The following is a 14,456-nucleotide window of genomic DNA, read 5'->3' as shown; positions in this document are numbered from 1 at the left end:
CCATTCCTACAGATATTAAAAAAATGGCTATACAAAACATTCCTATTAAAAAACCCAGCTCCTTAAAGATTAAATGTTTGAAAACAGAATAGTTTTATTTGGAGTAAAATACAACATACACACGAACAGGGACAGATGAACAAGTAGAATGCACTAATAATAGGCTGACAAATAAATGCAAGGAAAAGAATTACAAGTAGAAGACTTGAGAGAAGTAAGCTGGTTTCTGATGAGGTTACATTAAGAAAGGAGATGAAAATATCTAAAATAACTTATTTCTCAAAAAAGTTTCTCCATTAACTTTCCTATGAGTTTTCAGATTATCATCCCAATGCTAAGAATACTGGCAAAATCAGAATCTGTCTTTTGATATTCAAATTTGTTTCAAATTAATTCAAGTTAAAAAGCATAACTTCAATTAGTGGCTTTATTTGAAAGCTTCAGCTATAAAGCATATTTACCTCACTAGCTCCTGAACATCCTCTAGAAAAATGCTAGTGACCACATTTTGCTGAGGTATGACATGTCCAGTGTGAAGTAACATTACAGAATCTGTGAGTTTCTTTTTTTTTCTTCCTGCTTTTTACTTTCACTGATGTAATTTTTACATATAATGCTACTTCATAAGTACACATATAATGCTACTTCATAAGTACACTAACTACACAAAAGTAACAACTGGAATTTCCACCTCAGAGACATGAAAATCCCTAATGCTCTTTTTTTTCCCTTTTTTTTTTTCTTAACAAAAATAAACTCCTTTCTTTGTAGGGAATGTTCTCAGCTCTTCAGTAAGATCCTGTTAGCTATTTCTCAAGAAATGTTGATGGTTAAGAATTAAAAACATGACTGCAGAAACTAATACCTATAAATCGTAGGTTTACAAGGAAGTAAGGTAGGAGTTTCAGCATGTTATTAGTGTTAATAAAGAGTTATTTTCATCATTAGAAGCAAAAAATATACCATTCAAAACAAAGATTATTGAAATATAATACCAGTCTACATTTTCTTTCCATGGCAGCTTTCGATACATCAGATGTTTTTTGGTATTTCAGTCCTCTGATTCATATCTGAGGATTAAAAAAGATAAATAGAAAAATAATTAAAACAGAGCAGAAAATACCCTAGAGTCATTTTGCCTCTAAAGAAAAAATGAAACCCAAGTAATAAATTGCACTCAATAGTAACACATTTCTGTCAAGAATCACTGTATGACTTAGGGCACAGAGAAATGCATATACTTTTTAGACTATTTTCTCCTTTAAAAACTGGCCAGTTTACCAAATATTAGAATGAAGGAATGACCTACCCACAAATCCAAACAATTGCCAAAGCATCTGGAACATGTGCCATCTGTATCTCTCTCTGTAGTGCCCAAGGGCTTATCCACCACACACATGAATATCCTGTAACCTCTCCATACTAAATTCTCTCATTACTGCCTACATGGTAGCTGCTCTTGCACAGGTCAGTCCTATTCACTTAACATCCACTGAAAGGACTGGCTTGTCAAAAATCAGGGAACAGACTACTAGAAATTCTTTTTAAGGGAAAATTTATAGACTGTTTTAGAGACTGATTCACATTTACAAGACAAAATGGGAACAGAACGTGGATGCAGAACAAGGATCCTGTTTGGACAGACAGGACAGATCACTTACTTGGAAAGCCTTCTACGCAGATCCTTTATCTGTTCATTCTTCTTTGTGAGAATCTCCTTCATGTTGCGATAGGCAGCTGTTTGCTGAAATTTCTTCTCCAGTTCCTACATAATAACAACATCAACATATTATGTACGTATTATGAAGACCAAACTAAAATATTTTAAAAAAAACCAAACTATTGCTTTTCCTCCTCAAGTTTCAGAATAGCAGTTTCTGTAACTTATTCAAATTTAGATTAAGTCAGCTGGTAAATTCAGATGAGATTACTGGGACAGACAGAGAAACACAAACTTTATTTTCTAATGAAATTAGGCTAAAAGTCTTCTCGAGGCTGGGAATACATTTTTCATTTCAAACTTTCTATGCAGACAAATGGGCAATATTTAAGTATTCGTCTAGTTATAATCATGTAGTTAGTTGTGGGTTTGCTATTTTACTTATAACAATCTTTTTCCACTGAAATAACAAAAATACACAGGCAACAGCGTGGCCTGGTAAACTCTGCATCCTGTAGTGTGTGCTTGTTAAATTACTAGTCAGTTCAAATGTGAGTAAGGATCACATCTTTACATTACAAAAAAAATGCTAACCTTTTCAGCTGCAGATAGCTGATCCTGAACCTTAAGCAAGTCATGTTTTGTTGTCACCAAGTCCTCTTCCAAGAATTTTTGGTTTGCAGTAGTGTCATTCAAAGTCTTCTCAAACTGGGATTTCAAAGCTGCCACTTTATTCTCCAGTTCAGTGATATCCTGGTTTGCATTAATCTTCAATGGAAGAAATATTTAAAATATGTCAAATGCAAGAGAAGAAATATTTTAAATTTCAAGTGCAAAATTCCACACAAAGTAGGTACATCTTAATTTTTAATAAATATGTTCATGTTATTCCTTTAAAGCCTAAATTAGTGTTTTAACTAAAAAAAATGTTACTGTAGTGGCTGATTTATAACTGTAAAAAATTTTTAATAAATGCATTTTAAAGATGTTTGGAATGTCTTCTGCCAAGTTGAGATTTCAAGTTTTTGTACTTTGCTTCTTTAGGAATTAGATGCAGCCACAGGATAAAGCATATTATAAGAAGTTATTTACCATACAGAGATAGTAAATTAACATTTAAGATCTGAATGTCTACACTACAATGTATTTTTAAAGCATTTCAAAAGCCCTTAGTGTAGTACAGGTAGGAAAGGCTGGAAGTGTTAAGGCTCATACTCTCAGTCAGGTATGAATGTTGTACTATTCTTAGATGTCTTACACAGTTGCTTATGAAGCAACTTTCCTGGTTTCTTGTGAGAAGAAATAACTCAAACTCTTCTGGACTTCAGTTTCGGGTGACAAAACATTATAATCATGTAACTGTTCTACGGATTTTTATTAAAAAAGAAAAAACCAAACGCAAAAGCCTCTCAGGTTTGAAAGCTCAATTTCAAACTCAGAAATGTAATGACTCAGGATGAGGCTGAACCAGCAGCACCTTAAAAAGAACAAAAACCTAAAACTAAGGAAGCTCTGTTTCTTCTTCTATGTAGAAGGTAAGATTTGAGAACAGGAACACACTTGATAATAGTACCTGTACAGAAGAAAAGCTTATTTTGAATTTTGAGACAGAATCCGAGTCTGCAATGCTGAAAAGCACTACATTTTGTGTGTTTCAGATCAGAATAGACAGTTAACATTTTTCTAAACGAGGACATAAGTCAGTTATGCAAAAATTCTAAATCCTCAAGTTAAATTGTTTCAATGGAGCAGTTACTCCCAAACTGTGACTCAAACTTCACGTGTGGGGCCATCTATTAACTATTAGTAAAAAAAAAAAAAATCAATCTGCTGAGTTGGTCCTTAAGAACTGTTGTGGTTTGGCAGCCATTTATTTGTCCAAAGAGTTTAAAAACTTCTGCTTATTGAGCAACTGAGTTTATATGATCTTAATGACATCCATCCTAAAAAATATGGAGTGAAATCACAAAAAATTCCACATTTTCTCCAACAACTTATACTGATAATACTGTAATTGCTTAAATCATGTAGAACATTTCAGCACTATATCCACTAGCTAGTTGCAACAACACATATATGCCTGTAAATAGAAAATGTAAAAGCTGGAAAGTGACAGATTACAGAGAGCAAGTTAGGACATGAAAGCTGAAGATAGTCAGCAGCCCTGACACTGAGGCCAATTCATTTTTAACAAGAAAAGCAGGATGAGATTTGGTTCCAATCTTTTAAAACTACAAACAGTATTATCCAGGATTTAATACACCCCTTTAATATTTTAAACCTTTAATAATTTAAGGCTTAACAAAACAGAGAAAGAAAATATTTGTCATGATTGATAAATCAAGTTCCCTATTAAATAATATTATTTAATACAGATTTTGAAAGTTATTAAGTAAATTTATAACATATTGAGAGAGCCAAGTACATACCATAAACCAGTTAGAAAGCAAAATAAAAAGAAATCAAGATTAAAATATGAAACTTAAAAGAGAAATGTTTTATGATACTGAACCTCACTTCAAATCTGTAAATACTGGAGGAGTTTTAAAGTCAATTTCTCAAAATAATAGGATTAAAGTGTAATAATTTTCTTTCAAGTCTGAACAGAATGTTTGAAATTTAAGAAACAATCACACATGAAAAACTTTAGAAAATTCTAATTATTGACAAAATAAAGGTAAAAACTTGAAAAAATACTAAGGTGACCCGAGCAGACTTATCCATGTCAACGTGACTTCAGGTTTCTTACATTTTATTTCTGCAGCAGCAACTCGCCAAGTTTGAATAATTTATAAAAAAGATTAAGAATCTCAAGTAGTAAAAATAAACAATGAACCATTTTTAACAGTATGCTGATATGTGCAGAACCACATAAAATCATATAAGCAGCAAGTTTGCTTGTCCATGTCAACATTAGGTGTGACAAATGCTTGAAAAAATTAGTGTTTTACTGCTGCTGTAAAACCAGGTTAGACATCATTCTTTCATCAGCAAACATCAAGAAACAGACATAAATTTGTGTCTGTTAATACAAATATCAACCCTGAGAATATGCATTCTGGAATACTACTTCCTGACAGTACCTGGAATAACACTTTCTAACAATAATTTATCATGGTCTATGTGACACAAAATACATGTCATAACATCAACTAATGTTATGGATTATCTGCTGACTGAAAGACCAACAGGAACAGACAATGTCAGCAGGAACACAACAAAACTAACTTGAACTTTTGCATTTGCCAGAAAAGAAACACACCACACAGAACAACATTTTGGATGTATTGGCAACAGTTGTGTTAAACAGAGGGAGATATCTTAATTGTATTTACCTTCTGATCTCCTTGGATCATCTGTAAATCCCTCAGTGACTTCTCTAGCTTGGACTTCTCATCTAGGGCAGCTGTAGCCTGCAACACATTGAAAATTCAAAACCTCAGGAACATAAGAATAATAACCATGGGATTCTTATTCAGATATTTTTAAATATGTAAACAGCATTAAGTATCCAAGCTTACAGGGAATTTACCTGTGTTTCTATAGTCTTGAGCCTGGTCTTCAATTTTTCATTTTCTTCTTGGAGACGAGCAACTGTCTTTGGGTTAATGAATAAGAAAAAGTTTGTGAACACTCTTGTGCTATTTCAAATTTTCCAAATATTTCAGGGAAGAAAATACATTTCATAACTTAGGAAAGCAAAGAAGATCTTATAAATGCTTATAAAAATGGCCTCCATAAGAAATCGGTAATTCATTGATTTATTCTGTTTTCTGCCTCGGTCAGCAAGCAATTTAAGTCTTCAATTCTATTGTAATGTATAGGACCATTCACTCAAATTTGGTACATGCTTTACCAAATTGAGATTATTGAGCTCAGCATCTTCTTAGTATCAAGATACATGATTAAACATTGTATGTTCAGAGATCTAAATTTCATTGCTGCTCATCATGTGTATTTTCAATCAACAAAAACTTTATTCATAGTTCCTGTTCAAAGGAGACAAATACCAGGTTACTGAATATCATGTTCTCTGTCACAGGAAATAACCATGTTTTATCAGCATAAATTTATTATTTGAATTATTTGGGAAAAAAAAAAGAGAAAAAGACATCAGATGTAAATATTCAACAAAAAACTGTTATGAAACAGATTTTGAAATTATTTTTGATAGAGAACTACATTGATCTACAAGTAAAATAGAAGTCCGAATTCTTGAATGTTTTAATTATCGTAATGAGTAAAACCAATTTGATTCAGATGCTGTATTTGACTCATCATTTCAGCAGTGCAGGCCAGAAGACAGAAAACACAGCTCCTTGCTAATTATCTTGACTGCCCATAACCTAAAAGTGTACTGTAAGAAGTGTGGCATTTTAGAAAAGTTCAGTTGAACTGAGTTCAACCCATTCATAACGTTAACTACTAGAAACTGTTTCCTAATTCTGAAAATGTTTAGAAGTGAGAAATCAGACATTTTTAAAGTCAGTAAATTCCAAATTCTCTAATTGCCTGTTTCTTCAGGATGAATTTAGACAACTTACAAAAAAAAAAAAGAATGAATGCAATAAGATTGTCTGCAAGGGATACAGAAAATGTTCAATAACCTAATCATTTCAGCCAGCTACATATTTTAATTTACTTCCTTGTTGAAAAGCCAGCTAGCTGCATGGAACTAATTTACTAATTTACTAATTCCATTAAATGAAAAAATAAACAATTTCAAAGCCCAAAATGTCTTTGCAAAGGAAGGCTCAATAATGCAATACATGTTAGAGACCATAACCACACATTGCAAGGCAGATGTTTTACAACATTTATTAATTCACTAGCATTTTCCTTTACATTCTGGGATATATTACCATGATGTCTATATAGTGACAGACACATTACAGAAATATGGTCACTGACCACAACTGCATGAACAGACAAGTTCTTACCTTGTTTAGCAGCTCTGTCCCACCTTCATTTAATGGAGCCAGTTTTGGTTTAACGGGATCTGCAGTGGGCTAAAGAAATAATAAAGGTGAAAAAATTAAATTATACAGATCTCTGGAAGGGAGAAAGGTACTCCTATAGTCTGTAAAATAATTATTGACAGTCAATTCAGCTTTCTTTTGTAAAGTAAATGAATGACCTTTCATTTCAAGTTCATTTTTTACTGGTTTCTTGGCTCCTAAGTTATATACTTCACTTTGAGCTGAAGTTAAACAAAAATACTGCACAGAGACATAGAAGGATTACAAACTTGATTTTACAGAAGGCTAACAATGCTGCAGCAATCAAAAGACAAAGGAATATGGAAAACAGAAAAATATTTGAGTGACTATAATAGTAAAAAAATATTTACAATTTTACAAATTTTCTCCTTTTAAGTATCAAAAATAATATATATTAACTAAATACACCTTTACACTACAAACCAAAGAAGATGCAGCCATAACCATGCAAGATAAGCTAAAGTGATACCTGTACTGCAGGACACGCAAATGTCTCAATCTTACCCCAGCTGCCAGGGGAGGGGAACCCAGGAGCAGATGCTTTAACACATCCCTGGTCTAGCTGACCTTGGGGTGAGGTATATGAGGCATGTCCTGGATGTGCAGAACCTGCACTCTGGAAACAGCCAAGGCAATTCAGAGCGAGCCTTGGTGCCAAACTGCAAATGTGACTTTTTGGAGACTTTCAAAGACTGTTTCAAGAAAAAGGGTGGTGTTTTGGTTTTGCTTTTCTCTCTTAAGCACCGAGTCAGTATTAGGCATTTTAAACATCTGTCGCAGCTCCACATGACATTTGATTAGTATTTGATTAAAATAAAACTCTACCTTTTTGTTTGAAGATGTAAATTCTGACTTTTCAAACTCAGCAACTTGTTCCAATAATTCTCTTGAAAAGAAAAATAAAGAGGCATTCGTTTACTGCAGAAAAATAAAGGAAAGCATTCATTTACTAAGAGCTATGTTATGAAACACATTTTACCAGGCTGATGCTATGCTTTTTATTGCATGTAAGATTCTTTTTAGAAGTACAGAATGAAGTCCTAAGCAAATACCACAAACACAACAGATCATGTCATGCAATGGTATGATATATGCATTAGAACTGTAAAATTCTTGATTCATCCTTGATTAAAATCTAATCAAACCAGACAAAGGTTTTTTTATTCAAATCCAATCACCTGCCCTTACCTGCCCTTAATTCAAGTAAGAATATTACCATTAAAAACATCTTGCTGACAAGTTTGAAATTATTTTTGTATCTTGCTACTTTACAGATGGAAGCCTTGAAACTCTCACTGATACAACAGTAAAAGAATAGATTTCAATGGTTAGGAAAATAATGCAAATAGTCAATACTTTGCAGCTTTCTTATTATTGAAAGGTACTCTGTGCAGTCTAATGGATGTTACCGATTCTCCAAGTCAGAGACGTCTGTCTGTAACTTAAGGTACCATTTCTCAGCCTGTGAAAAGAGCTGCCGCAGAAGTAAAACGTTGGTGTAAGTTGTATTTATGAGCTCCGACTCCACTTCACTGTGTACAACACTCTGCAGTCCATCCAGCATGTCTATCACCTCATCAACTGTGAAGGTCTCTTCAACAAGTCTAAACAGAGTAGTTAATATGAGTCACATATAATAAAGGTAACAATTTCCCATATTTATGAGATCTCACTACACAGGTACCACTCACATAATGTAAGATCCTTCTAAAAACATCCACTGTCAATAGTTATTAGATGACCACAGGACTACTAATTGGTTATTGTGTTTGAATTTTCTCTTTAAATCATCACAATCACAAACACTAATTCAGCTAGCCTTGCAATAAATTTAGACATCAGAAGCAAGATATAAAGCAATGTCATGTTGTCAATATCTATGTTAATTCCTAAGAACGTGAACAACTTAGTTTTAAAAGCACTTGACTTGTAACTTTCGGAAAATTATTGGGTCTTCCTCAGTAAGAACATACAAATGGAAATGGAGAAAAGTTGCCCCATAAAGTGTTCAAATGCGCCACTGCTGCTAGCATATTTGGTTTATTCTTGCTCAGAACCACCCCACACAGTACCTGCTGTCCTTAAGGTCCTGAAAACAAGAATCCACTGTTTTGAGACACAGGCCACGCTTGAAGCGAGCGAAGCGCATGTAGCTGATCACTTCGTTCTGGTGGTGCTCGTTAAGGCCCAGCTCTGCCTGCAGATGAGGATAAAAGCACAAACATACACTAAGCAAAAAGGAGCATAAGTTTTGCTCTGACTAGTATTGCCTTCTGACTAGTTTCTGTGATTGCTTTCACAGGGTTATCATGTTCACTAGCATGTTAAAAAACAACTATATTTTCATATGGGTAATCCCCATACACCTCACATAAGTGCTCTCCCTTTAAAACCATCACTGCTTGGAAGTAAGGGCTCAAGTAACTAATAGCCTCAAAAAAGTCACAGAAAATCTAAACCAGAAGTAATCAGAGCATCAGAACCAGAAGGACCATGGAGGAAGCTCTTGGATAAATTTGTCTTTGTACTACATGTACATACGTATAATGTAGCTGAATGATGTATCTTTCATAGATGTACTACCAAAAAAACCCAAAACAAAACCACAGGAAAGGATGTTATGTTTCTTTGTTAGTTTATTTGTAGAAACTTTTCATATAATTACAGAATCATAGAATGGTTTCTGTTGGGAAGGGACCTTAAAGATCATCTAGTTCCAAATCCCCCTGCCACAGGCAGGGACACCTTCCGCTAGACCAGGTTGCTCAGAGCCCCATCCAGCCTGGCCTTGAACACTCCTAGGGATGGGGCATCCACACTTCTCTGGGCAACCTGTTCCAGTGCCTCACCACCCTCACAGAAAAGAATTTCTTCCACATATCTAATCTAAACCTACTTTCAGTTTGAAGCCACTCCACTACAATTCTTGATGAAGAGACCCTCTCCAGCTTCCTTGTAGGCCCCCTTCAGATACTGGAAGGTTGCTGTGAGGTTTCCATGCAACATTCTCTTCTCCAGGCTGAACAGCCCCAACTTTCTCAGCCTGTCTTTGTAGGGGATGTGTTCAAGTCTTCTTCTCAACTTTGTGGCCCTTCACATGACTTGCTAGAAGTTCCATGTCCTGCTTATGCTGGGGGCACCAGAACTGTACAACACAGTGCTCTGGGTGGGGTCTCACGACAGCAGAATAGAGAGGGGAATGACTTCCCTTTACCTGCTGGTTGTGCTCCTTTTTATATAGAAGGAGATCTTAAGTGATAATCTGAATTTGTTTCTCAACAGCCTATTGCCCAGAAACAAATACTCCCAGGGCAAATTAAGAAGGAAGCAATTTCAGCTGTGGCTGACTAGCCCTTCTACACGTGCCTCTACTTCCAAGGAAGGACTGTCGGTATGGCAATTACATTGGAATAACCACTGCTCATGCAGGTAGCACAAGTCACAAGGAGGTACAATGGGGCACGAATGGGAGTTTATCCCCTCACTCCCTGGAGAGCTGATGCAAGCAAAGGTGAGTCCATTTCACTTACTCTGGTGTACTTGGTCAGTATGGCTGGTGCTGGGGAGGGACAGAAATGCAGCAAGTCACACAAAACAGTTAACCTGATCACCTTGTCCTCAGTAATCCACCTGTGCAGGTGAGCTCCAGTGACAACGCAGTACTGGGATATCTGGATGGACAATTAATAATCTGAGCACAGATCTCGACTGCCCGGGAATTAAAGGCAGCCGAGGAAGCAGCAACAGCAGTAAATAAAACCAGCTCTCACAGTGTGGCTGCAAGCCCGATGTCGCCCACAAAGTCCCACACCTTGGAACTGAGAGATCATATGGAAAGCTAAGTTAATGTTCTCTTTGCTGTTGCTGGGGTTTTTTTTCAGGTGAAGAGCTTTTACCTATTACAGACAGAAAGGAACTTAAACTAGTAAACAGACACATAAGCACAGGCCACTCGTGATCTCCAAGTCAGCCACGCCGATACGCGGCTAAGCCACCGGGGCACCTCATCCCGCAAAAAAACCCGAGCCCCAGGAGACTCCGCAGGGATGTCACGGATGCCCGGGAGGGCACGCGGCGGCCGCAGCCCCCTGGAGCGGCTCCCGCGTGAGGACGGGCCGCCCCCACGCCCGCAGGTATACCTGGATGAGCAGGGAATGCCGGGGGCGGCGGCAGCCCCGTCCCGTACTCACCATGGCGGCGGCTCTGCCGGCGCTCGGACGGTTCGGGCCCAGGCGTTGCCATGGAGACCGAAAGCCTCGCGAGCGCCCTCGGCGGGCCCCGATTGGCGGTGGCGCGCCCACGTGACCCGCGCGGCGATTCCCGGCAAATAAAGGAGCTGGGGTGTTTTCCTTGGCGTTTGGGTCTGGGATGTGCTCGGGTCGTGAGGGGCAATATTCCACGTTTATTTACACCACCTAAGTTTTTTTTTTCCCCAAAGGCTTCTTTGCTAAACACGGATTTTTGCAAAGCATTAGCATGGAATTAATCCCGCTAAAGTCGGCAGGACAGTCCAGAACAGTTTGGGTTTTAAGGGACCTTAAAGATCATCCAGTCCCAAACGCCCCTGGGCAGGGACACCTTTCACTAGCCCCGGTTACTCTGAGCCCCATCCAGGTCTGGCCTCAGAATTGAAAGGGACATCCCTGTGGCAATCAAGGGACTGTAGAAAGACAGACCATATGCACAAAAGGTTGTTCCCGAGTGTAGGCAGCATTACAGTTGTTGAAGGTGGACTGAAAGACACAGCAGGAGCTGTGCTATGCCTTGTTAGCTTGCACCTCTTTGTCCCCTGCTCCATCACACAGTACGTGCTGGCAGCAGCACTTCTTCAGGTTCCTCAGCAAGCTGTGCAGAAAAAGGAGTAATAGAGTATTTGTGTGAGAAGAACAGTCAAGATCCAAGACCAATGTTTCGGTCATCCAAATTTAAGCCTCTTCAAAGTTGCAGGAGAAGATACATTGCATTTGTGCCTGCAAACCTCCCTAGCAATCTAACCTCCACTTTTTTGCTTGCACAGTTGAGAGTTCTATCAATCCCATGAGAATGACAGCATCATCCCCACTGAATCAAATGCATTACTTCCTTGGGGAAGCCCGTTTGGATCCTCGCCTACGTCATGGTGACCTAATGCAACTAAATGAACAACTCAAATAACATTTGGTCCTGTTGACTTAAAAAATAAAAAAAGATTATTTTACTTTCTAGGGGAATTACAGCATCCACAAGGCTTTCAAAGAGCATTAAAACTGCATTCCAAATGGAACAAAGCAGGATGAGAGAGAAGTTCCACAAAACCTGAGATGCAAGAAGAGAACCATCTTCTAACTAATAACCTTGAAACAGTTGATCATATCCCAACTGGTGAGAAGTTCACAAAAAATGAATTTTAGCCTGCGATCAGTGTGAATAACTCAAAGAACGACTTGTCCACATGCTGCAAGAGTGGGGAGAAAAGTCAGTCACTCGAGTGTCTTTGCAGACTTGTACTGCTGCTAGTACATGGCAAGTTTCTGAGGCACCAGGCTGGAATGCTCCAGGAACACGCTCCCTTCACTGAGAACACCTCTGTGTCACTGGTGTGCAGTTCATTTCTGCACGATGGCTGAGCATATTTCACATAATCGAAAGTTTTTGTCTTTGTTTTCCCATTTTTAATGTTGTGGGAGGTTCATTAAATTTATGTCCAATCAATTGTTTTGTAGTCTTTTCTCTTTTGTATTTCTTTTACAGGAGTTTCCAAGTGAGAGATCATAATCCCAACCACTGTTATGAACCTTACTGCACAGAAATCGGTTTTTCTAAAATTTGGGATAAGAGCTTAAAAAAAAATCCACTGCAAACACCAAGTGAGATTACCATCAGGAATAAATTATTTTTCAAACCTCAAATCCACGCCGGGGTTTAATTTATGCTTTTCTTCAACAGAAATCCAAGGACATGCTTGTCTCCACAAATTCACAGTTTTGTTCTTTAGAAAGCCGGGCTATACCTAACAAATCAGAGCTATCAGCTACCATGGGCACTGCTTACGTCTGGTGGTACTTCCAGACATAAACTATCATACTGCCAAGGAAAGGCTTATCCATCTCTACAAATATCATTGCACATAAGCCAAGTTGAGAACTTTGCATTACTGGTATGCATTGAAGAATGACTAACAAATTATGATTACTACTGTAATGACACCACAGCTGGTGCTTCTTAAGCAAAATATTACCTATAAGTAACAGAAGACCTGTAGGGCTGAGTTTTCATTGCTATTTGTTAGCTATGCACAGAGAAAGAAAATTCCTTCAGGAAAATTCTGACTGAGACTTTTCCAAAAGCTTCTGTTTCATAGCAGCTCTCACCTTCCTTTCTTCCTCATAAACACACACAATGTGAGCTGTGAAAACAACACAGATGATGTCAACTAGTTAGTTTTCCTATACCAGACTGATGTTGTCAGTTCAGCATTTTTATTGCTTTAGCAGGAAAGAGAATTTCAAGTAAAGAAAAAATTCTAATAATCTACTCATAGAAGCCATTATCCAGTAGTATCACTGAGATGCCTCTGTAATGCATAATCCATATCAGTAACAGTGATATCACACTGCACTTTCCTGAATGAATTGAGAATGAACCATAAATGAACTCCTATGCATCTTTTTTGGGATATCTCATTACTGCAGGAGATAATGGCCAATATTGCATACATTTTTCTTTATTTGAAATTATACTAAATAGTCAGTTACAGGCTAAAACTAGTAAGAAATCATTCCCTTGCTAGGATTGTTCCTTGTAGCTTCTCCTGTATTCCCTGCAGTATAGTTTTTCTGTAACAGCACTTCTGTTGGAGCTGTGAAACAATATGTAATTACATGCTTTATTGTTACAATTCAAGCCTCTGGGTATCATGTTAGTGATGAGATTTTCTTTAAGCACTATTCTTTTATAGTTCTTTCAAAAAGATTATCTTCCTCCAATTTCCACAGAGAATCTTAATTATTAAGAATATAGCCTCTGCCAAATGCCATTATGATTCAAGCAGACAGAATTGAATCATAACAAAGATTAAAGAGGGAGCATGGTCTGAGTGCCTTAACACACAATTTTTTAAATTTTTTTTTCTCTTACGCTAAATTTGCCTGTGCTCTTGGGCAATTCTTTGAACTGTCTTCTTTCTAGGGTCTCCTAAAACGTTTAGAGAATCAGAATCGTAAATGTTGTAAGAGACCTTTGAGATCATCCAGTCCAACCATCCACTCAGCATCACCACTGTAACCCCTAAACCACATCACCCAGAGCCGGATCCAGACACCTCGTAAACACCTCCAGGGATGGTGACTCCACCACCTCCTTGGGCAGTGGGTTCCAATGCCTGACCACCCTAACAGTGAAAATTCTTTTTCTAACATTTAATTTGAATCTCGCCTGTCTTGGTTTAAGGCCATTTCCTCTTGTCCTCTCACTGCAGGAACAGCAGAAGAGACCGGCCCCCACCTCACCACAACCTCCTCTCAGATAGTTGCAGAGAGTGATGAGGTCCCCCCCGACCCTCCTTTTCTCAGATGATTAGAAGCAAAACAGTGCTAAGAGAAGAAGCCTTGATTTTTTCTCATTTTTAACCTTCAGCGACCAACCTGACTAAACTGTACTGAAACAATGCCAGACTCCGCTTTAGGCTCCCATTAACCTGCACGGCCTACAGGCTGGCCTCGCCGATCTCGGAGGTCCTTCCCGACCTCACTAATTCAGTGACTCCGTGACCCCACGCTGGCAGGGCGGTGAGGGACGGGCGGAGGGCGGTGCCGCCC

At 37.9% G+C, this 14,456-nt stretch overlaps 1 protein-coding gene across 4 annotated transcripts; it reads right to left on the bottom strand.

The window, feature by feature from the left end:
- Nucleotides 1-77: 77 nt before the first annotated feature.
- On the bottom strand, nucleotides 78-14,439 carry LZTFL1 (leucine zipper transcription factor like 1). 4 transcript variants are annotated; one of them, XM_032678521.1, is made up of 11 exons: nucleotides 14,283-14,439; nucleotides 12,896-13,045; nucleotides 8,733-8,857; nucleotides 8,070-8,264; nucleotides 7,486-7,546; nucleotides 6,601-6,669; nucleotides 5,193-5,258; nucleotides 4,996-5,073; nucleotides 2,255-2,428; nucleotides 1,662-1,765; nucleotides 78-1,070 (listed from the first exon to the last, which is right to left on the bottom strand). In XM_032678521.1, exons 3-11 carry the CDS (start codon nucleotides 8,807-8,809, stop codon nucleotides 1,052-1,054), a joined length of 843 nt encoding a protein of 280 aa, XP_032534412.1. In that variant the 5' UTR covers nucleotides 8,810-8,857; nucleotides 12,896-13,045; nucleotides 14,283-14,439; the 3' UTR covers nucleotides 78-1,051. The 4 variants fall into 4 exon arrangements, with proteins under 4 accessions (XP_032534412.1, XP_032534430.1, XP_032534402.1 ...); XM_032678539.1 differs by lacking the exon at nucleotides 12,896-13,045; XM_032678511.1 differs by lacking the exons at nucleotides 12,896-13,045; nucleotides 14,283-14,439 and adding an exon at nucleotides 10,851-10,946.
- Nucleotides 14,440-14,456: the final 17 nt, after the last annotated feature.

The sequence above is a fragment of the Chiroxiphia lanceolata genome, chromosome 1 (assembly GCF_009829145.1).
Source record: "Chiroxiphia lanceolata isolate bChiLan1 chromosome 1, bChiLan1.pri, whole genome shotgun sequence".
Classification (NCBI taxonomy): Eukaryota; Metazoa; Chordata; class Aves; order Passeriformes; family Pipridae; genus Chiroxiphia; species Chiroxiphia lanceolata.
Note: the sequence above shows the minus strand (reverse complement) of the source record. Positions and strands in the feature narration are given on the sequence as shown.

Coding starts and splice junctions, on each gene's coding strand:
- LZTFL1 (XM_032678511.1), bottom strand. Junction 5,259..6,600: donor GGACAGAGCTGCTAAACAAG/GTAAGAACTTGT, acceptor ATTAACCCAAAG/ACAGTTGCTCGTCTCCAAGA. Junction 2,429..4,995: donor TGATCCAAGGAGATCAGAAG/GTAAATACAATT, acceptor CTTCCATTGAAG/ATTAATGCAAACCAGGATAT.